The 22,830-nt window shown below is 42.4% G+C and overlaps 2 protein-coding genes across 2 annotated transcripts in view; both read left to right on the top strand.

The window, feature by feature from the left end:
- The first annotated feature begins 3,741 nt into the window (after nucleotides 1-3,741).
- On the top strand, nucleotides 3,742-5,915 carry LOC121869375 (keratin, type II cytoskeletal 2 epidermal-like). The gene is made up of 2 exons (XM_042370717.1): nucleotides 3,742-4,025; nucleotides 4,950-5,915. Exons 1-2 carry the CDS (start codon nucleotides 4,023-4,025, stop codon nucleotides 5,640-5,642), a joined length of 696 nt encoding a protein of 231 aa, XP_042226651.1. The 5' UTR covers nucleotides 3,742-4,022; the 3' UTR covers nucleotides 5,643-5,915.
- A 9,183-nt stretch (nucleotides 5,916-15,098) lies between these two features.
- LOC121869369 overlaps nucleotides 15,099-22,830 on the top strand; it is a 71,399-nt gene continuing 63,667 nt past the window's right edge. Inside the window, exon 1 of the mRNA XM_042370706.1 lies at nucleotides 15,099-16,536. Coding sequence (XP_042226640.1) covers nucleotides 16,070-16,536 — 467 coding nt within the window. The 5' untranslated portion in view covers nucleotides 15,099-16,069. The remainder of the gene's footprint in view (nucleotides 16,537-22,830) is intronic.

Genomic DNA, 22,830 nt, shown 5'->3' with positions numbered 1-22,830 from the left:
TGAATGTTATTTTTTTTTTGCTGGTTTAATTCATTGTTTTATTTAGTGGTTTAATCTAATGGTTATTTACTCCGGTTTTAATTATTAAGGTTTATACAGAATTCATGCCTTTGTTTATATGTATTTGAAGTTTAAACGCTCTGATTTTAATCTTCTCTTCTGTGTAAACCGGTTTTATAGCCCGTCTCACCCTCATTTTAATCTCGTCATTTTATGTTGCTTTTTCGGCTACATTGTAATCCGGTTTTATGTCTTGTCTGTATCTAGTTTAATCTTGTTTTTCTCACTTAGTTTTTTCTTCATGTTGGATACGACAATAATTCAGATTAATCTTCGTTATATAACCTTGATGATCCTCAAATTCAATGAACTCATATTTCTAGTTTCCATAGAAGTGAATTACATTTTTATTTATTCCTTTCCAAGACATTTTTGTTTTTAGTTTTTTGTCGTGAGTGTAATTTTTGTTTTAAATTTACTGTTAATGTGGATTTAATTATTTATTTAAAATTAATAGCAACAGTACAAGAACGACTTTAAGTAAACCGAGTAAAATCCAGGATTATAGACGGATTCATTTACACCAGCTCAAGAACGAATCCAACTTTGTTTACATCCCTATCGACAGCAGCTCATCCAAATGACACCTCAAGAACGAATCCGGTCCAAATGGAACTTATTTTTAGCACCTCAAAGAACGAATCCAGTTATATTTACACCCCATCAACAACGAATCCGAATTTTTAACACCTTTTTTCGACAGCAGCTCACTCGAACGACCACAAGAACGAATCCGGGCATTCTCTCGTGGTAGTGGATTCAAACCCCTCCCAACTCCCTCTCCCCACCTCTCTCCCCCACCCCACTCCCCCTACCCCATACCCTCACCCCCTTCCCCCCCAACACCTCGTATTACTCCCCTGGTGGTCGTCTGGGCCTCTAGGGAAATTGAACCATAAGATCCCCTGCTGTTGGGTAGAAAATCCCTTGAGCCCTTAACATATTTTTAGAGAGAGATGGAAAAAGTGAGGGGAAAATATGTTTATATGTATGTGAGAGAGAGAGAGAGAGAGAGAGAGAGAGAGAGAGGGAGAGAGAGAGAGAGAGAGTGTAATTTCGGTCTCCCAAGCATGGCTGAGTGAGGCAGTAAAGCAGGATTGTGGGGGGATGAAAATGACACACTCACCCGTGACCACTGTGGGGGAGAAGTGGAGATGGTGGAGTGGTGGAGGTGTGGTGGTGAGGAGAAGAGGTGTGGTGAGGAGAATGACTTAGAGACGTGAAGTGTGTGTGTGTGTGTGTGTGTGTGTGTGTGTGTGTGTGTGTGTGTGTGTGTGTGTGTGTGTGTGTGTGTGTGTGTGTGTGTGTGTGTGTGTGTGTGTGTGTGTGTGTGTGTGTGTGTCACCATCTACAATATAGTGATTGTCAACTGTTCTAAGCTTTAAATTAACACTGTTCTAAGCTTTAAATTAACACTGTTCTAAGCTTTAAATTAACACTGTTCTAAGCTTTAAATTAACACTGTTCTAAGCTTTAAATTACCAAAGAGAATCAGTGAGAGAGAGGACGAGGAGGAGTGGTTTTGCTGTTGTTATCAAGGGGGAATTATTAAGAGCAATTTACTTCTTATTTAAATTAAGTTAATTGTGTGGTAGTGTAGTGGAGAACGGGATTGCTGGTCCGTGTGTTAGTGCAATGAGAATAAAAACAAAACAGTCACGCGAATGTATGTATACACGATGAAATCATGACTTAAATATATACACAGGTTAATAACACACACATACACATAAACACACACACACACACACACACACTATCCACAGTCTTAATTACCTTAGATATACCTGCTGTTATCTGTAATTAACTATGAGCACGAATTGCTTCCTTTATCACCTGTAATTAAATAAATGGATCCAGTTAATGAGGTGACCATCTCTCTACCTTAATAATTAAATTGGTATATATTCTTAGATCTGTTTCACTCCCTTAAAAAATAAATAAAGAGAGAGAGAGAGAGAGAGAGAGAGAGAGAGAGAGAGAGAGAGAGAGAGAGAGAGAGTGTGTAAATATAAACATTAATTAGACCCAGAAAAATATCTTGACGATAACTACCTTGTGTATGAAATTCTCTTACACACACACACACACACACACACACACATACACATACACACAAGCGATGGAAAATTACGATTCCAATTCAATTTTTAATTATAATGGTTGGTATCCGGAACAGAATTAAAAAAAAAAAGAACAGCGTTCGAATTAATTGCTCATAATTCTATTTTATGTATCAGTGATTATTTTATTTATGTTTTTTATTTATTTATTTTTATTTTGCTATATTTTATTATTTTTTTTTTAACTTAACTTTTTTATTTTTACTTTATTTTTTTATTTTTTTTACTTTATTTTTTGTATATTTTTTACTCTGGCTTCCCACAATATGCAGTATGTAGCTTATGTGTTTCCCAATGGCAAATTTGATATTGGTGTTTTGGGGGATTTTAACATACTGTATGTATCAATAACCAGTGTGTGAAGTGTTGGGTGACATTGATGATTGTGGAATGAGAGGAGGAGGAGGAGGAGGAGATGGCAGAGGGTGTTGACTGGTGAGGATAGATAAGAAGGGAGAGAAGGAAAATGAACCATGTGGAAAGGGAATGGAGGATGGAAAAAGAGAGAGAGAGAGAGAGAGAGAGAGAGAGAGAGAGAGAGTTACGCACACATGAGACTCAGTAAGAGGTATTTACCCAGCCATCGCTCACTGTGGGGGGAGAGGTGAAAACAAGGTCTCTCTCTCTCTCTCTCTCTGACTCTTGGACTTAAGCAGAGAGAGAGAGAGAGAGAGAGAGAGAGAGAGAGGTGGTTTATGTGTGTATGTGTGTGTGTGTGTGTGTGTGTGTGTGTGTGTGTGTGTGTGTGTGTATGTGTGTGTGTGTGTGTGTGTATGTGTGTGTGTGTGTGTGTGTGTGTGTGTGTGTGTGTGTGTGTGTCTGTGTGTGTGTGTGCGTGCGTGTTCAAATACATGTATGTTCTCAACTATTTTTAACTTTGAGTAAAAATGAAAATGAAAATGTATTTATACTCCATAAAATCATTCATGTTCTGACACACTTGTCTCTCTCAGTCCATCAGTATAAAACACACGAATAAAACGGCTTATAAAATGAAAATAAAACACATAAAACCAACCCAGTATTTACCTAAAAAACAGATGAAAGTTTTATGAAATTTTCTTCCTGGATAACTCTCAGTAACACAAGACTCTGACGGCCTTCGGGAGGATAACTGCTTGGTAATGGTGACCTCCATCCTCCTGGGCAGGTGAACACTCTCCCCACCTTGATGATTGTTGATGCAGTGACTCCACTAAGCTGAAGAGAAACCCCAGCACATAATACTGACAACCTGATGTAAACATGACCTTCAGGAGTCGTTTATAGTGATGCTGTGTCAATTGTGTCATAGTCAGTGTTCCATAGTTCAAGATATTAACGTGTGTTTGGAGTTGGTGATCAAAGGATTTTCATCGTCGTGGTTGTGATGGCAAGAGACGTGCGGGGAAGTCCATCGTGGCATTATGTATGAGGGAGTGACATGCATGAGGTCAGTTCCGTAGCGTCAGTGTGGGCTCTTGGGTCAGACCTTGACCCGCTTTATGGCCAAGAGTCAATAATTTCACCTGTGGCGTCACTAGTTCTTAAGCAGGAGCAGCAGAGTAGTATCAACATTACAGTATACGTGACTTGTACAGACGCAGCGGCATTATCAAAAGCAGGAGCAACGGCAGTATTACATCACCGTCAGCAGCAAAGACTCACCACAAGTAACATCATCAACAAGGAAGACAAGATCAACACTACCGGATTCGTGAGGACCACCGCCCGAGACTGGTGGTGGTGGTGGTGGTGGTGAGGACGGAAGTGATGGTGTGTTGGCGGGACATCAGTGGGTATATAAGCCACACCTTCCTCAATCTCCACCACTAGTTCTTCGTCAGCATCCGTTCTTGCATGGTGAGTGAGTGAATGAGGTGAGTGAGTGAGTTTGTGAGTATGTGAGCAGAGGGTTTATGTCAACTTTCAATTTAGAATTAATTCACAAGGAAGTTATTAGAGCAGTCGATGTTGTTGGTGTCCTTAGCTCGAGAATTTCCGGCTGTGTCAGGTTATCTCCCAGTTGATAGAGTATTGACTCCCGACTTACGATGTTGTTGTGAAAGTTCTATGATTCGAAAGCGTGTTGAGAGCCTAATCTTCTCGAGTTACGACGTCACTCAGTTTCGATCAGACGGTGAGTAGTGAACATTGAAACTACTGTTGCCTTTATACAGAGCAAGTAATATGTGTGTGTGTGTGTGTGTGTGTGTGTGTGTGTGTGTGTGTGTGTGTCACCTCGGCCAGGCACTGAGGTTAACTTTAATGTTTATATTTATCTGGGACGCAGAGAGTGTGAGCCTGGGGGCCACTGATGTTCCACTTCCTACGCTGGTGGCGCTCTGCTCACTCCTCTGTCCTTCCACAACCTGTACTCGGTCAGCGTCCAGTGGTCTGTGTTGTCTGGTTTTGTCAGTATTAAGGGAAGATAATTGGTCATTACAGTTGCTGGACTAGTATATCAACGTATAAGAGTAATCGTGGTTGAGGTATAGGAGAGGCGCAGATAGAAGTTTAACTTAAAAGATGTGTCTAACATTAGCTGTTTCGCCGATGATGGATGGTCGTTAAGATGTGAGATTTTCGTTGTTTATTTAAAGTAGAGAGGAGTCTTTATATTTTCTTCGCTACGAGCAAGTCTTGAGAGTTACTCTGTCTCTCAACAGGACATGACATGGTTTCATCGTCAAGTTTGTTTCACTTGTTGTGTGTGTGTGTGTGTGTGTGTGTGTGTGTGTGTGTGTCTGTGTCTGTCTGTGTTTCTCACCTCACGCTGTGTTGCAGATGGAGTTCCTCTACCTTGTGGTGTTTACGGCCGCCCTTGTGGCGGCTGACGGCGGCACTAAGGACGCCAGCACCGTCATCCCCGGGGAGAAGAATGTTGGTGACACTGGGAGCGTCACCGACGACAACAGTGCCATCACCGACGGCAGCAGCCCCGGCAACTCGGCCCCATCAACCAGGTTCTTTCCTGGGGGATTTAACGGCGGATTTGGAGAAGGATTTAACAATGAATTTGGAGGAGGGTTTAACAATGAATTTGGAGGAGGATTTAACCATGAATTTGGAGGAGGATTTGACAACGGCCTGAATGTAGTTGGAAACTTTCCTGGTGGTGGAGGTTTCGGATTCGGGGGGCCTGGCGTGGGCGTGGCAGGTGGTGTGGGCGTGGGTGTAGGTGCAGGCTTTGGGAGGCCCATAGGAGGGTTCGGTGTACCCATCACGTGCAGGTACTGGTGCAGGACCCGCCTAGGACGACCTTACTGCTGCGAGACGCCCTTCCAGCGTCAGAGCTTCGCCAGGGTGGTGAAGTTTGGTTATTGCCCGCCAGTCCGCACCATCTGCCCCCCCATCAGGAACTTCCTCCCTCCTTATGTCTGCTCCAGCGACGGCTCCTGCCCCGGCATAGACAAGTGCTGCTTCGACAGTTGTCTTCACCACCACACCTGTAAACCTCCTTTAGGCTTCGGCAGGTGAGGCTCCTGCTGTATCTTCATCAAGACAACAACAACAAAAACTATAAGATATGTCAACTTTCCCCAGTGAGATATTTTCCTCCTCGCGTACTGTACAAATAACACATCAAGCAACACGGAATCACAAGTAATAATCAGCGGTGTAATTACTGATAGAGGCGGTCAAATCAAAGCTCACTGTTGCCTGTGATGTAATAATGTATTTATCATAATTTATATTATTACTTATTTATTTTTACTAACATACATAAATGAATAAAGTTTGATTATAATGTATCATTCATTATTGTCCTTCAGGTTAATGTTTAAGTCAAGTGTAAATATATGGAAGGTTATCATTGGTGGAGAAAGTTGGTCACTGTTCGCTGGAGCAAGGTCGTTCCTGGAGTAAAAGGGACGCTCGAATAAGGTAACTGTTCTAGCCTCTCTCTCTCTCTCTCTCTCTCTCTCTCTCTCTCTCTCTCTCTCTCTCTCTCTCATCTCCTCGAGCAGTGATCACGGCGCTCTTAATTGCATCCGGGTAACGTCATACGAATGCGTCATTGAACTATTCCTGGCTCATAAAAATACGAGCTAACGATTATCCTGGAGAGCTGTAACTAAGAGCATGGCCTCGCCCTGTGTGTTCTGTCGCAGCCACGGCCAACACGGGGTCTGATGGAGAGAGAGAGAGAGAGAGCGTAGTGGTGTCGTAAGTAATGGTCCGTCTTCCAGGTGGTGAAGTTGAGTTTCCGTTTTCTATGGATCAAATCTCGCTCTTCCTAACCACAGAAAACTGAATCCACTGTTACGATGTAGAACTTAATTAAACTTACTTAACCAAATCTAATCTATCCCCTCCCCCACCACGTAGTGTTTAGGGTGTTACATCATCAGGTGAAATAAATCGGGATGTGATTTATTTTTCCCCAATTTAATGTGTTAATGAAGGGATTTTGTCCAATGAGATATAATTATTCCATTTGATTTTCTTCAGTGTCATATTTGGGGGTATCATATTGTTTTTCAAAAGTCTGGCCTTTGAATTGGTTTACGATTGTTTTGGGGGGATTAGGTCGTTGATGAGTGTGTCTTTAGGGTTCAGGGTTGTTTATCATCAGCGTCTTGGGTGTTAGGGCTGAAAAAAAGACTTTAAACCCTTAATTCTGTTTAAACGATCTTATATTCAGGAACTAGATCTTGTTTATAATACTTTGAGTTTTAGTTTGGTTACCCCTAAAGACTTGTAGTGTTACCAATGTTGTATTTTATTGATGTACGAGCCAGAATACACATGTTATCTTCTCTTATCTATAAACATCAAAGATAAAAAAAAAATCTATGACTATTTTCTGGAAAGTTCATTAAGAAAAGACAGTACTAAGTAGAACTGGAATTTGATACACTGCAAGAGGGAGACTTGAACACAGTGTAATGACGTCTGCATGATGACGTCACTGTGGCGTCTACCAGTTACATCTACACCACTGACCCTGTATGTTGTCATGGATTATACTAGTGCTTCCGGGTACAGGGCAGGTGAGGGAGAAGGGCAGGTGAGGGAGAAGGGCAGGTGAGAGAGAAGGGCAGGTGAGAGAGAAGGGCAGGTGAGGGAGAAGGGCAGGTGAGAGAGAAGGGCAGGTGAGGGAGAAGGGCAGGTGAGGGAGAATGATTAAAGAGGTGTGTTATGTGTTATGATGAGGAACACGCCCCTGGGTGCTGGTCGTACAGAAGGCTCGTACGTAAGTGAAGATGTGAGATTACACACACACACACACACACACACACACACACACACACACACACACACACACACACACACATATTCTGGTCCTAGTACACATGCGCAGTGAACCCCAAATCAATCGAGTTACCGTCCTAGGTCAAGAGGCCAAGTCTGTTTCGGTAGCTTCGTGTTTAATGCCGTAGAGGGTTGCTTGTATACAGGCTGCGACATACCCGGATCTGGTAGAAATAGACGGAGCTGGACTGGTGGGGAGCGAGGCGGTAACTGTTTGAAATAACTGTTGACGAATTTCTGTGTGACCGAAATGCATTCTCGATTTTCAAGTTTCATTTAAAATTCCTTCAGTTGTCCATATTATGTTTAGGTTAGGTTAGGTTAGGTTAAGTTAGGTTAGGGTAGGTTAGATATGGTAAGGTAGTTAATCTTCAGGTAAAAATCAGCTGGTAAGTCTGATCTTCAGGTGATGTGAATTATAGTAAAAAAGAAGATGATAATGATTCATATAGACAGCCAGCATTTACCATCCCTGCATACATAAGTAATTGGTTAAAAGAAACCTTCTGATTTATGTTTTAATGTTTGTAAAATAATGGGTTTTTATTTATCGTTTGTGTTGGAAATAGTATTGAAAGGCCGTAGTCGTCAACTAAATGCCCGGTTAATTATTAGTTTGGTTGGTGTGTAGTGATTGAAAACAATATGGTTTAACTGTATATATTAGTAGTGATATTTTTTAACACAGTATAATTCTTGCGTCGTTGTTGGTAGTGAGAAGAAAATATGCTTTAGTTGGTCCTATATCAGTGCCGTTTTCTTTTATTCTCGTTGTCGGTTCAGTTACAGAAAACAAACATTTCTTCTCCTTTTATTAGGGTAAGCTCGTGTAAAAGTAGTGAGGCAACTGTATATACTCTTTGTTCCCAGCCAGACAGACAGGGATTAGAGAATACTGAGGAAGAGAAAGATGGACGGATAGACAGACAGATAGATGTTCACATAAAAGAGACACATGTAAAAAAGAATAATTGGACATCCTTACTGGTGACATTTAAGCCATATTAAGTTTACGTGTTACTCTGGCAGTCTTCGTAGTGTTCGATCTCTTCATTTCCATATTATCTTTAGGTTCTGAATCTTCGTCATTCGGCTGTTTATGTTGTTATTTCTGATGCTATTTTATTTGCTATTGAATTTGTTTTACATATCTATGAAAATTGAACTAAAGGTAATGTTTTAGTACTTACATAAATTGATTAGAAGTTCGTAAGATATCAGACGGGTCAAGGAAAGTAGGTTACACATGATAAAGAAGGTTTGGGCTTTGAGAATGATTATTATTTATAATTTACAGTTTTCGATAAGTATCATAAGATTATACTACTGCTACTACGACTACTCTTTTATAACTACTACTACTACTAATACTACTAATACTACTACTACTACTACTACTACTAACAATAATAATACGTACTCTGGTCTACCTGTACTACGCAGCCTTGGACAGAACCTGAATGAGTCACGCGTCTGGTCTCTGGTCCCCAAAATAACTCCCGAGTGTTGAAACTTGCATCACCCGGCCCACAGATCCATGACGTCACGCTGAGTGGGTTAATCCATGACGTCATAAAAACTCTCTCTCTCTCTCTCTCTCTCTCTCTCTCTCTCTCTCTCTCTCTCTCTCTCTCTCTCTCTCTCTCTCTCTCTCTCTCAACAGTTGCATATAGTTGATGACTCACTCACTCACTCACTGAACCACAAAACATTAATTACTGACGGAGAAGAATACATACAGTATATCTAAGCTGAATCAGTAAAGAATATATCCCTCAAGTGTTATTTTATTTTTGTTTTTATTTATTATCTAATATTTCACTTCCGACCTGACGTACTTGTAAGGCGTTTACTTACTGTACACACCAGGCTGGAGTGAGTATAGTTATAGCGCTTCTTCACACAGTCTCTCCGTCTAGAACAGTTTAACGTTGGATTATACAAATGTGAAAAAAATACACAGGCTCGAGGGAAAACAGCTTGATATTTCTCTATGATATTTTTTTTTATCATCACCTTGTATATATTTTCTCTTAACGTGGTACAGATTGAGGTAGAGTTAATTATTTACCATTAGATAGGTGGACAGGTGTCGTCGATAGAGTTAACGTATACACCTGTTCTGGATACCTGAGAGAATGTCTGTCACCTGTCTGTCTGTTTGTTTCTCTGTCTGTTTACCTGATTTAATACCGATTATTGTTGTCGATTACAAATTCTGACATCTTGACGGAAGGACACACACACACACACAGGGGCACTTACTGTATTCATCAGCTCACTTCTAAAAGCCTCATAACAACCTAGCGAGTGAAACCTTATTGAGTACAAGAGTCTTCAATATACCTCCTTCCCTCCCTCCTTCTTTTCCCTCCTTCCCTCCCTCTCTTATCCTCCCTCCTTCCTTCCCTATCTCATTACTTATCTCTCTCTGTTTTCAATCTTTCCTCCTTCACTTTCTCCAATTCTCCTCTCCTCCATTACTCCACTTTCCCCTCTCTTTCCTTCCAATCCTTTCCACTTCACTCTCTCCAAGGCTTCCCTCTACCCCCCCTTCCCCCTTCTACCTCCTCCCACCATCTCTTTCTCTCCCTACCCCTCCACTCTCCCTACCTACGGCTTATCCCTGAGCTCGTGGTGGTGGTGGTGGTGGTGGTCAGCGTTGCTACTTGTTGCAAGGTGCCTCATACAGGTGCGCCCTGGTGGTGTGCGCTGGTAAAGGGTCGAGGCAGGTAGGTGCGACCCTCCCAGTGTACCTGTAGCATTGGACGGCGCTCACGGCCCTACTGGACGGTGTGTGTGTGTGTGTCGTGGTGTGAGGGAGTGAGGGGAGAGGGAGGAAGAGATGTTGACGTTTTATGTTTTGTTTGACGAGTTTCAACGCTGAATGACCGAATTTGCGTTTATTTGGTCGAGTTTACGTTTATTTGGTCGAGTCTACGTCTATACAAAAAGTACCTGTCGAGATTCAAGTTCATATACGCTACTTACATTCAGGTCAACACACACACACACACACATTAGTAATCTCAGAGACGTGGGATTATCCAACGTGTCAGACACCCACATCAAGAAATATCCAGATTAAAACACCATAATTCATTGATAAGTTTCGATCTGTAGAAAACGGGGAAATATCCGTAAGATTTCAGGGGTGTCTATTATAATCTACAGTAACACCACGAGAGTTTAAAGTCATTGTGCCTCTTGTCGTTTCCTAATGAGTGTTAAGAGGTGTCGTTTTAATTGATTCCTAAACATATAAACAGTGTGGAGAAAATGGATAAATGGAGGGGATAGGAGGAAGATGGAGAGAAAGAGGAGGGAAGAGGAGAGAGATAGGAGTGGATAAATTGATTGGTCTTCCATTGTAATAAAATATAGAACTGCCTCCGCCATCTGGACTCTCCGCCAGTTACGTACACGGCAGAAAATGTCAAGTGTGTGTGTGTATGTCTGTGTGTGTGTGTGTGTGTGTGTGTGTGTGTGTGTGTGTGTGTGTGTGTGTGTGTGTGTGCGTACAACATCTTTCCCTCTTCCTGACACTCCACTGAAGTGTATATACATCAAGTGTTCGTGTGAGCTCTGTAGTGGCTGGTGCGCCGCGGTTTGTTGACACTCACTCACTCACTCACTCGCTCGCTTAGGTGTACAGGTCGCCGCGTCGCCTCTAAAGGGCGTTCTGCACTCGTGGTCGCCAGTTATCTGTAATCGACTGAGCGTGGTGGAGCGTCGTAGTTGACAGTCTCTGATTATAATGAACTGTGTGTGTGTTTGTGTGTGTGTGTGTGTGTGTGTTTCTCAAGCCATTTAGTATAAGAAACACATGTATCTCATCAGTGGCGTCTCTTGAGTGCTTCTCACACTCTCTCCTTCCATTGACCAGGAAGGAGGGACCTGGATTTCTGAGTTCCTCGACGTGTGGAAAGTAAACGTATCTGATTAACACTTTCAGAGTGTGTGTGTGTGTGTGTGTGTGTGTGTGTGTGTTACTCTCCCAACCAATTAGGAGAGACTTAATTTCCAGTGTTATTGTGGCTAATCAGAAAATGGGACGTCCCTGAGTGCTTGTTAAAGTGTGATAATCTCCTCGTCATTCAGGACTGACATCATTGCGAGTGTCTATACGGTGTTGATAGAGTGGACAATCAGGAAAGATAACAAATTCTGAGTGCCTAGGAAAGTGAATTTGCCCTCCCCTAACCAGTGAGAAATGCCTCGATGCGTGAATAATAGCTCAAGTGCTCTGGGGAGAGGAGCAGTCTCTGAGCGGCCTGGCGTGTGTACAAGTTAATGTCGTGACACTCAGACAACGAAGAGGTGATGGTGTTTCAGTGTTATCTCTCACTGCCTTGTCAAATGAGCCCCAGTGTTAATAGGCCCCAGTTCTAATAGACCCTCTGTCTAACCTAACCCAGCCATTAGTTGTGCAGCTTTGTCCTATTGGGCCCCAAAGTCATTTTATAATCCACTCCACCGGTTCTAATGGGCCCAAAGTCATCTTATACATCACTAAACCAATCTTAATGGGACCGAAGTCAGCTCTAATGTGCCCCAAGTCAGTCTTAATGGGTTCCAAGTCAGTTCTAATAGGCCTCAACTCATTATATTCACAGGATCTATTAGAACTTAGGCCTGTTTGACTTAGCCATTGTTTGTGTGGCAATAACATCGTCAAACATCGTCAAATATATAGCATCTAATTGTTGACTTTGTACATACTGGTGAAAAATACAAAGATACGATATTTCAAACTTGGTGACCTTCATCTGTAGTAATTATTCATGGTTGGTGATTAGTGGAGGAGAGTGGTGAGGGAGGGAGAGTGGCGAGTGAGTGGGGTGAGTGAGGGAGGGAGAGTGGTGAGGGAGGAAGAGTGGAAAGGGAGAGTGGTGAGTGAGAGAGGGAGAGTGGTGAGTGAGAGAGGGAGAGTGATGAGTGGTGGAGGGAGAGTGGTGAGTGGTGGATGGAGAGTGGTGGAGGAGAGTGGTGAGTAGAGGAGAGTAGGAAGAAAGGGGGAACGAGAGAGAGAAGGAATAGGGGAATAGAGAGAGAATGGTGGAGTGGGAAGAGGGGAAGACAGAGAGGAGGAGGAGAAGGAGAATTGAAATACCATCATTGTTATCGCGTGATTGTTGCTTACTGCCGTCAGGGAGTACAATCGATTATTACTAGTATGACATGAGAGGTGCATGTGTGTGTGTGTGTGTGTGTGTGTGTGTGTCTTTTAACAAGCAACGTCCCTCAAGTTTCTGGTCGATGGAGTTTTGTTTATCGATATAGAAGCTCGTGTTGATACTCTCTCTCTCTCTCTCTCTCTCTCTCTCTCTCTCTCTCTCTCTCCATCCCTGCAGCTAATCACTTTATAATTGTTTTGATTTGCCAGTGTCTCGTGTGTGTGTGTGTGTGTGTGTGTGTGTGTGTGTGTGTGTACCTGTATATACTAATGTGTGTATGTGTCATCGTGCCAGTGTTCTATGTGTATGCGTGTGTCTGACTGTCTGTGTATATGTGTATGTGTGCTTTTGTATATGTGTGTGTGTACCTATAAATGTGTGTGTATGTACCTGTGTATACTGTATGTGTGTACCTGTGTATATATTTATCTCTGTATGAAAAATGAAATTCAAATCACAAAAATACTGTCATTTCATCTTTTTTGTTTCCCGCGCAATTTCTTCTTTTTTTTTTCTTTACAAGTCTTGGTCTAAAAGATTGTCTCTCTTGGTAGAGGTGTTGGGTTAAACCTCCTCTGAGCCGATTAGCGTTTGAGTGAGTGTCTTTGAGATTGTCCTTCTTCATCCTTCTCCTTGACCACCTCCTTCTTGACTTCCTTCTCGACCTCCTACTTCACCTTCTCTTTCTCGACCTCCTCCTTCACCTTCTCCTTCTCGACCTCCTCCTTCACCTTCTCCTTCTCGACCTCCTCCTTCACCTTCTCCTTCTCGACCTCCTCCTTCACCTTCTCCTTCTCGACCTCCTCCTTCACCTTCTCCTTCTCGACCTCCTCCTTCACCTTCTCCTTCTCGACCTCCTCCTTCACCTTCTCGACCTTCTCTTCCTCCCCCTGTGACCTAAACAACATTGAGAGCGTTACGTTAAGTTGGTCACACTTTTACTCGTAACAAAGTCTAAGTTTGGTGATTTAGGTAACACAGTCTTGCCTTGTGATCTCTTTAATTCGTTACTGAACTTGTTACTTTGTTGACATCACTAAAGTGTTACGTCTCATGTGATAGTGAACTTGTTACTTGCCTTGTTACTCTTAAATGGTTACTTCTTACTCTAATTATTAATCGAAGTAACGCTAGTCACATGATAGTTGAAAATATAACAAACTTAATAATTTGTATAGACATGTATATATCTGTTTATATTATAAGACAATAACATAACATAACATAACATAACATGACATAACGTTAATTGTTCTCTAGATAATTACACAGGACATGAAGGCTTATTACCAGGTATCAAACACTTTATTATGTGTTATTTCTCTATAATGTATAATTGTTCCAGGAATTCTCTCTCTCTCTCTCTCTCTCTCTCTCTCTCTCTCTCTCTCTCTCTCTCTCTCTCTCTCTCTCTCTCTCTCTCTCTCTCTCTCTCACACGTTTGATAATTACACCTGTTGTTAATTGCTGTAATACTTTTATTCATGATGTATGTATTACATTAGCTATGACGTCACTCCTACACCTATGACGTCACTCCTACATCACCCATGACGTCACTCTTACACCTATGACGTCACTCTTACACCCATGACGTCACTCTTACATCACCAATGACCCAGTTCCCCCCCTGTTATATAATATGTCTCAGAATAATTATACAGACACTAATTATCTTAGGAATTATTTATCAGCTTAATTGTGATAATTACAGTGAGCGTCCACCGTCCCCCGCCTTATTATTGTTGATGTTAAGTAGTAGGTAATGGTCTTATATTTTGTTGAGTCTTATTATGAGTATTATAGTGGATGTGTGTTGTTGTTGTTATTGTTTGTTTGTTGTGGTTGTTGTTTTTGTTGATTTTCGTTTTTCGTCCTTGTGGCAGGTGTGTGTGCGTCTCTCTCTCTGTCGTGTGTGTGTATGTGTGTGTGTCTCTGTCTGTATCTGTCTTGTATGTGTGTGTATGTGTGTGTGTGTGTATGTGTGTGTGTGTGTCTCTGTCTTGAGTGTGTGTGCGTCTCTCTGTCTTGTGTGTGTGTGTGTCTCTGTCTCTCTGTCTTGTGTGTGTGTGTGTGTGTGTGTGTGTGCGTCTCTCTGTATTGTGTGTGTGTCTGTCTGTCCATCTGTTCGTTATCACCATGATGACCCCAAATCCTTGACATAGATTTACTATTAACTTGGGTCAACTTATCCTTCTTTCCTCCCTCGTAATTTCTCCATCTCTCTCTTTTGGGTTTTCTTCACCACTAAGAGGTCAGAGAGGTCGAGAGGTCAAAGGTCAAGGTCTCGTGACGTATTTCATGATCTTTATTCGTGTTCTTGTTGTCGTCGTTGTTGTCACTGTCGTTGTTTTTGCTGTTGTTGTTGTTGTTATTTTTGCTGTTGTTGCTGTTGTTGCTGTTGTTGTTGTTGTTGTTTGTGTGGTTGTTGATGCTGTAAAAATTGTCTTAGAAATACATTGTCGTCTATTTATTGAGATTATGAAAACAATAGTAGAAAAATGTTAATTCCATTTTCTAATTCAATGAGGTTGAAATATATTGTAAGTTACTTCATATCAGTTAGTTAGGTTAGGTTAGGTGACGCCATTCAATCTAAATCTTTTTGATAATTGATCGAAAGTGACATCAAGGGTTTCGTTTGGTTGTTTACACGAATCTAGGACTGGGTTTTTCTTGGCGGCGTTCGTACTGTTAAAGAAAACGCAGGGGATACTTTTTGCTTAGTGATTTATTTAAAGTTTAGGTGGAGAAAATATTATGATTGGTGAAGTAAAGATTAGCGTAGTGTTGTCTGTATGATATTGTATGGAATTTTAAGTCGTGGTTTAATATTCAACATTAGATAATAATTAATCCCCCCTGGCGGTCGTAGCTGTCACTAAGGAGACCCACTTGACCGAGGGACTTGATGCCTTGGTCGTCCCGTGAGATCTACGTCCGTGGAGACTGAACTCTCGATTGAAAAAACAAAACAAGTCGTTTAAGTGAATTGTGATAATATTACGTAAAGGAACACTTGTGTCAGCTGCTGTGTCTTGAGTGTTTCCTCGCTGGGCTTGTTGGGGGTGTGACTCGGTTACTTCCTCTCATCTCCTCGACACCAAACTTACAGGTGAGGGTAACTAGACCAGCACTGGTACTGGCTGTACGTCTGGCAGCGGAGACGATGTCTGACCGGCAGCACCTGTGTCCTAGACAGTACACGTTTTGAATTATTGGCGAATTTTTTCGTTATAAAACTGGATCGATTCTTATTCCGGTAAATGTCAGACTTAAATGACAGTGGCAGTGACCTAAACGAGGCATTTTAGAGTTAAAAAGGACTGAACTTTGTAATGAACTTGAACGATGAAAGTGACTATTGATCTGTTAACGCCCTAAGAGCTAACTGCTGCCTTCTTAAGGCTGTCCCCAACACTTTTATATTAAGATAAAAGCCTCATCTGGGGGCGCATCACAACCAGCACCATGATGGGAATGTACGCTCAGAGGTTCCGCATGCGGGGAAGGTACGGTGGCGGCGGAAGAGAATCACCCCCCACCATCGGCCACGACCGCGTCAACTACATCAACCCCACCATCAACTACGATAAGTTCCCGCGAAAGATCCGGCCCAAGAGAGGTCGCTCCAACATTGACAGCGACGTGTCTCTCAACTCACCGAACAGGTCGCGGCGGTGCTCGTGTATGGAGAACCTTAACCTGACGTCGGAGCAGCTGACGGCCCTCAGGCGGCACTCCCACGACCACACTCAGGAAGACGAAGATGCCGCCGCCCTCCAGCAGCAACAGACAGACGAGATCCTTCACGCCTCGGCCGACGTCCTCACCAGGATGTTCACGTGCCTCAATACCAGCGCCCACCCCCCGCCTAAGGATCCCCCGCCCCTCGACCCAAGGTACTCCAGGCCCGGCGACAAGCTTGTCATCCCCAGGTGAGCTACACACACACACACACACACACACACACACCTACCCCACATAGTCCCCCCCAACACTTCTAGGCCTCCCCTTTACCTCTAGGCCTCCCCTTTACCTCCTAGGCCTCCCCTTTGCCTCTAGGCCTCCCCCTTCCTCTAGGCCTCCCCCATGCCTCTGGGCCTCCCTTTACCTCCTAGGCCTCCCCCTTGCCTCTAGGCCTCCCCCCTTTACCTCTAGGCCTCCCCCCTTTACCTCTAGGCCTACCCCCTTTACCTCTAGGCCTTCCCCCTCAAACTCATACCATCCCAAAATTCTAAACCTAACCTAACCACACTTAACTTGCCCCTACCCTAAAAAAATAAAAATAAATAAATAAAAGATATTAAACTTGAGTACTGTATGTATCGTTCAGTGGGTCGTTCCCGGTATAAACAATCATATGGTTTAATGATAGTTTTAGAGAGTCTTAGTGGAGAGAGAGTGAGAGAGAGAGAGCGAGAGAGAGAGTGTTGAAGTGGCATGCAATGACTAATAGAGAAAATTGACAAAAGAATGAGAGCGACAGTGTGTGTGTGTGTGTGTGTGTGTGTATGTTGGGTGAGGTTGGGTGAGGTTAACTGAGATTGGGTGAGGCTGGGTGAGGTTGGATGAAGGTGGGTGAGGTTGGGTGAGACTGGGTGAGGTTGGGTGAGACTGGGTGAAACTGGGTGGCCTTGAGTGACGTTGCTTTACATGCTAGAGAAGGTCGTCACTCTGGAAAGGTTAGCAGCACCACCATCATCACCACCATCACCACCACAACCACCACCACTCTCTACCACCATCACCACAACCACAACCACCACCACCACCCTCTACCACCATCACCACAACCACAACCACACCACCACCCTCTAACACCATCACCACAATCACAACCACCACCACCCCTCTACCACCACCACAGCCACACACTACCCTCTACCACCACCACAACAACCACACAACCACCCCTACCACCATCACAACCACAACCACCCTCTACCACCACCACAATCACACAACCACCCTCTACCACCACCACAACCACACAACCACCCCTACCACCATCACCTAACCAAATTCTCAACAGCCCTCCCAGCAGACACATTCTCCAACCTAACCTAACACCATAACAAAAATAACACAATAAAAATGGCCCCAAGATTGCACTGAGACTCGAGTATAAATCAACTACCTCCTCTCCTCCACCAAGAATAAAACACAGGTAAAAAACTCCTAGAAATGCACGTATCTCTGCTCTAAGTCTCATAGGGTCGTAAGTCGCTAGTTACATATACGATAGAGTCTCAGTGCAATTTTTGAAGCCATTTTTTTTTTAGTCATCTCTCTGTTGTAGGTTTTGTGAGACAGTTACTCATAAAGTTCTCACGTCTCCTGATATGAGACGTTGGGAAGAAGACTTATTCTCAAAAAAAAGAGACAGACAGACAGACACAGACAGACAGACAGACAGACAGACAGACAGACAGACAGACAAAAAATCTTACGACAGAAAGGATATATCTGGTCTCCGTGGTCCTGTTTTTCTTTTGTATTGTTCTCCAAGGTCCCGTCCTCCTGGTTATTGTTCTCCTGGGTCTCGCCTCGGTTCATGTTACACCTTATCTCATCATACCAGCTTGGGTGTGTGTGTGTGTGTGTGTGTGTGTGTGTGTGTGGGTGTAGGTGTAGGTGTTGTTGTGTTCTTGTGCATGTGTGTGTGTGTGAGTATGTATGTGTAGGCATGTATATATGTGTTTGTATGTATAAATGTGTCTATCTATGTATATGTATATATGTAGATGTAGGTATATATGTATATGTAGGAAGAGAGGCTATAAGTATATGTGTGTTTATATATATATTTTTTTTATCTCAGAATCCATCAATGACAATAATTCTTATCTTACGAGACTGACCCTAAGATAACGACCACTATCTGTTGGTGTAGTGTGAAGTGGCTGTAGAAGAGATACTGATGCAGCTAAAACAAAAGCTAAGGTCAAGGTCTGTGTGTGTGTGTGTGTGTGTGTGTGTGTGTGTGAAGTTGCTTTAGTGTAGAGTGTTAATGTGATTTTTTTTTTCATTTGTATTTATGACTTATGGTTTCCTACTTTATAATGATGATGATGATGATGGTTTGTTTATAATGAAGGTGATGATAGTAAAAATAACTGCAACAAGGCATCAATTCTCTCTCTCTCTCTCTCTCTCTCTCTCTCTCTCTCTCTCTCTCTCTCTCTCTCTCTCTCTCTCTCTCTCTCTCTCTCTCTCTCTCTCTCTCTCTCTCTCTCTCTCTCCTGGTCGTGTTGCCTCACCTGTCCACTGTGCTACTGACTAATTCATTCACTTAAACCTCACCTGGCCTCCTGTCTTACCTGGCCTCCTGTCTCACCTGGCCTCCTGTCTCCTCCTCCTGTGTGTGTGTGTGTGTGTGTGTAGTGTTCACGCTGGTTTATATGTTAGCAATATCAGGTTTTTAATCCAGAGAGGGGAGAGGGAGGGGACTATGGACTTAACCCCTCCCTCCCCTCCCCTCCCCTCTCTGCCCTCCCTTCCCCTAGATCCCTCTCTGCACGGCCGCTGAGCCACGCGTAATTTCAGTGGGATATAAAACTCACATATATGGTAATTTAATATATGGCTCATGTTTGAATTATATATTTTTGTTCGTTATATTACACACGAGAGATGCATCGAACGTTAATACAGTATATAGGAGCTGTGTATAGTGTATGTGTTATTTAGCGTGCGTTATATTACGTATAGATTTTGTATATTGTCGGCATTATATAGTGTATGTTATATTACGTATATAAAATGTGTATACTATAAAATAAGCGTATACAGTATATCAACTGTATAACGCAGTGTAAAGTATATAAAAGTCTACGGTATTCTCACTCCACGTTTAACTTACACTAAACATAGTGTCTTCGTATCACGGGCCAAGACTCACTATAGAATGTCACTCGTGTTAATTATATGCTGTAACAGATCCATTGAGCCACTAGTAGCCTCTTTAAACTCTGTGTGTGTATGTATGCCCTGCTTTTGTTTTATGTATGTGTATGTTATGTGTATATCTATGTATATGTATACCCTGGTTTTGTTGTATATTATTTGTGTGTGGTATTTGTGTGTGAATTAAATTTGTATGTTATGTATATGTGAGTGTATAACTACGTCGTATGTGTACGTATGATTATTTATTATGTATATTATGTATCTTTAACAATATGAGGTGGTGAAAACAGATAATACCGGTGTCATAAATAAGCAAATAACGTGTCAAATAAATAGGAATAATTGTTAGTGTCAAAAAGTGTGTCAGAATTACATCAGAAAAATTCCCACAAGTATTACGGACGAGAAAAGTGTCATGAAGGTGTCATGAATAAGAAAAAATGAAAAGTGACACGAAATAATACAAGAGTGTCAGAAGTTGTGTCAGATAAGTGATAGGGGAGATGAGAGGAGGGAGGGAGAGGAGAGAGAGAAGGGAGGGAGGGGAATGAAGTAAGGAGGGAGACATAGGAAGGAAAGGAAGGAAGGAGGGAGACAAGGTAAGGAAAGGGAGGGAGACAAGGGAAGGAAAGGAAGGAAGGAAGGAGGGAGACAAGGGAAGGAAAGGAAGGGAGGAGGGAGACAAGGTAAGGAAAGGAAGGGAGGAGGGAGACAAGGTAAGGAAAGGAAGGAGGAGACAAGGGGGAAGGAAAGGGAAGGAAGGGGGAGACAAGGGAAGGAAAGGAAGGAGGAAGGGGAGGAGACAAGGGAAGGAAAGGGAAGGAGGGAGACAAGGTAAGGAAAGGAAGGAGGGAGGTAGGGAAGGAGGGGGAGAAGCTGGAATTGATTTTCAGGTTCAGTGGTCAATAATCAAACGTGAGGGGGAGAGCCTGACACAGTTCTGGTGATTGATCGTGTCCCCTCCCCTCTCTCTTCCCTCCCCCATTCCCTCTTCCATCCCTCCCTCCCTTCTCCCTCTCCTCTCTCCCCCTCTCTTCCCTTCTCCCCTCTCCCACTATTCCTCCCCTCCTCCCACTCTTCCTTCCCCTCACCCCACTGTTCCACCCTCTCCCCCTCCCCTCCCCTCCCCTCCCCTCCCCAACCATTGCAGGACATCCAGTTGGGTGATTTATAGATGAAGTTCAGGGAGACTTGCATTATAAAGGCCCTCCCTCCCTTCCTCCCTTCCTCCCCCTTCCTCCCCCTCCTTCCCTTCCCCCTTCAGACTTCACTGTGATGGAAGCTTATATCCCACACGAAGGATCAAGCTGTCTGTCTGTCTGTCTGTCTGTCTGCTTGCTTGCTTGGTTCAGGTGTTGATTGCCTTTCTGTTCCTTTTAACCTTTGCTTGTAAAGTATAGATGATTACTTGATTACGTGTGTGTGTTAAGAATGATTGATTACGTGTGTGTTTAGAATGATTGATTACTTGATTACTTAAGAATTAGAATTAGTTGATTACTTATTTACAATTACACAAAAGTACAGTTAATAGTATGATTACGTCTACTTCCATATATTAAAAAAAAAAAACACATGTACACACTATGGTACTAAAAACAAACAAAAACACTGACAAACACAGAATGTAGTTATTTACACAGTGAGACATGTTACCTCAACTGTGAGAGAATGAGTCTTTTACTACATTGTTTATTTACCAGATTAAGAACAAAGACAGAAGACTGGTGTATTGGTGTGTGTGTGTGTGTGTGTAGTGTAGATGTGTGTGTGACCTTTGTTGACCTGTAGTAGCGACCTCTTACGCATTATACCAAAACTAATTACCTAAACAGTTGCCATTATGTAATATTATTTTAGTGTGTATTACTTTCTTACCAAATCACTAGAATATTATAATTAATTTTGTATTATTTTGGGTTAATGTTGTGTTATAAGACTTAGGCTATATAATGATCCCACTAATAAGTCTTTTCTCTCTCTTCTTCAGGTAAGTGTCAAGTCACCAGGTAAAGGTGTGGCTGCAGACGTCACCTCCTATGGATTGGTAATGTACAACCTGTAGAGTTAAGTTACGGGGGGTAAGGGTGGGGGGGGGGGAGGGAGGTGACTTAAGGGCGTAGTCGGGTTGTGATAGTAAAACCTCTCTTTAGCGGACTATATGGTGAGAAAAATCCCTTATATCGAGGGTTTATTAGATGTAAAAAACCCATCTAACGGATTATATGGGGGTAATAAATTCGTTATATGGAGATTTCATTCTACCTTAATTAACTATAATTTTTACCTGGATATTATTGTCTTTAAAACGTAATATGTAAATAGATAATATGTCAGGCTGGTTAATGTGTTACAGCTTTATCCATACGCGTCATTTTATCATTTTTATTATATATTTTGATCGTTTTCATTTCTCAGTTTAATCTCATGATAATCTTTTAAAGGAAAATAGTTTACCTGTATGAGAAAGATCATTGTGAAGGCAGGTGAGAACAGTGTGGGTTTGTGTCGCTTAAAATTAATGGAAGTTGTCAGTTGTGTGTTACTAGGAGTGTAAGATTATGCCATAACACGGCTACCTCGCTATAACACGGCTACCTCGCTATAACACGGCTACCTCGCTGTAACACGGCTGCCTCGCTATAACATGGCTACCTCGCTATAACACGGCTACCTCGCTATAACTCGACTACCTCGCTGTAACACGGCTGCCACAATATAGCACGGCGATAGAAAGCCGTGGCTCTTCCCTTGTGGTCATAAATACACGGGGAAATAAATATACACATTTTTTCTGATACCATCTAAATTTCCCCCGAGTGCTGTATCATATAACCTCTGCTGTACTGTACTTTACCTCGCTAGTATGGGCTGTAAACTGTCCACCACTGATAAGAATACGTTCCTTAATGCATCTTTCTCCCCTCTCGGTGAGTTGTGATTGGTCCTTGTATGATAAAGGGAAGCCAGTAATAACGTAAGGTTCCCCAGACATAGGAACCGGTGGGTTTTGATTGGTCCAATGGTGTAGCTTTTTGCTGATTGGTGTTGACATGTGACGAGGTTTAACCAATAAACGCCCCAGTTTGTTCCTACTCAAAAACTACGATGTTGATTGGTCCTGGCATATTGCAGAGGAGCCAATAACACGCCAGCTTATAGACAGGAATAACTACTCATATATATTTATTTTCTCAAGGTCAATCTCCACTTTAAGGTCAAGTTATATAATAGCATGACAACAATACTTCAGCCTCCTTTGTTAAAGAGTAAATATTAACTTAATAATTTGTGTTTAAACTTTATTGACAGTTCCTAAG

This window comes from Homarus americanus, unplaced genomic scaffold (genome assembly GCF_018991925.1).
Source record: "Homarus americanus isolate GMGI-L3 unplaced genomic scaffold, GMGI_Hamer_2.0 scaffold36734, whole genome shotgun sequence".
Lineage (NCBI taxonomy): Eukaryota > Metazoa > Arthropoda > Malacostraca > Decapoda > Nephropidae > Homarus > Homarus americanus.
Note: the sequence above shows the minus strand (reverse complement) of the source record. Positions and strands in the feature narration are given on the sequence as shown.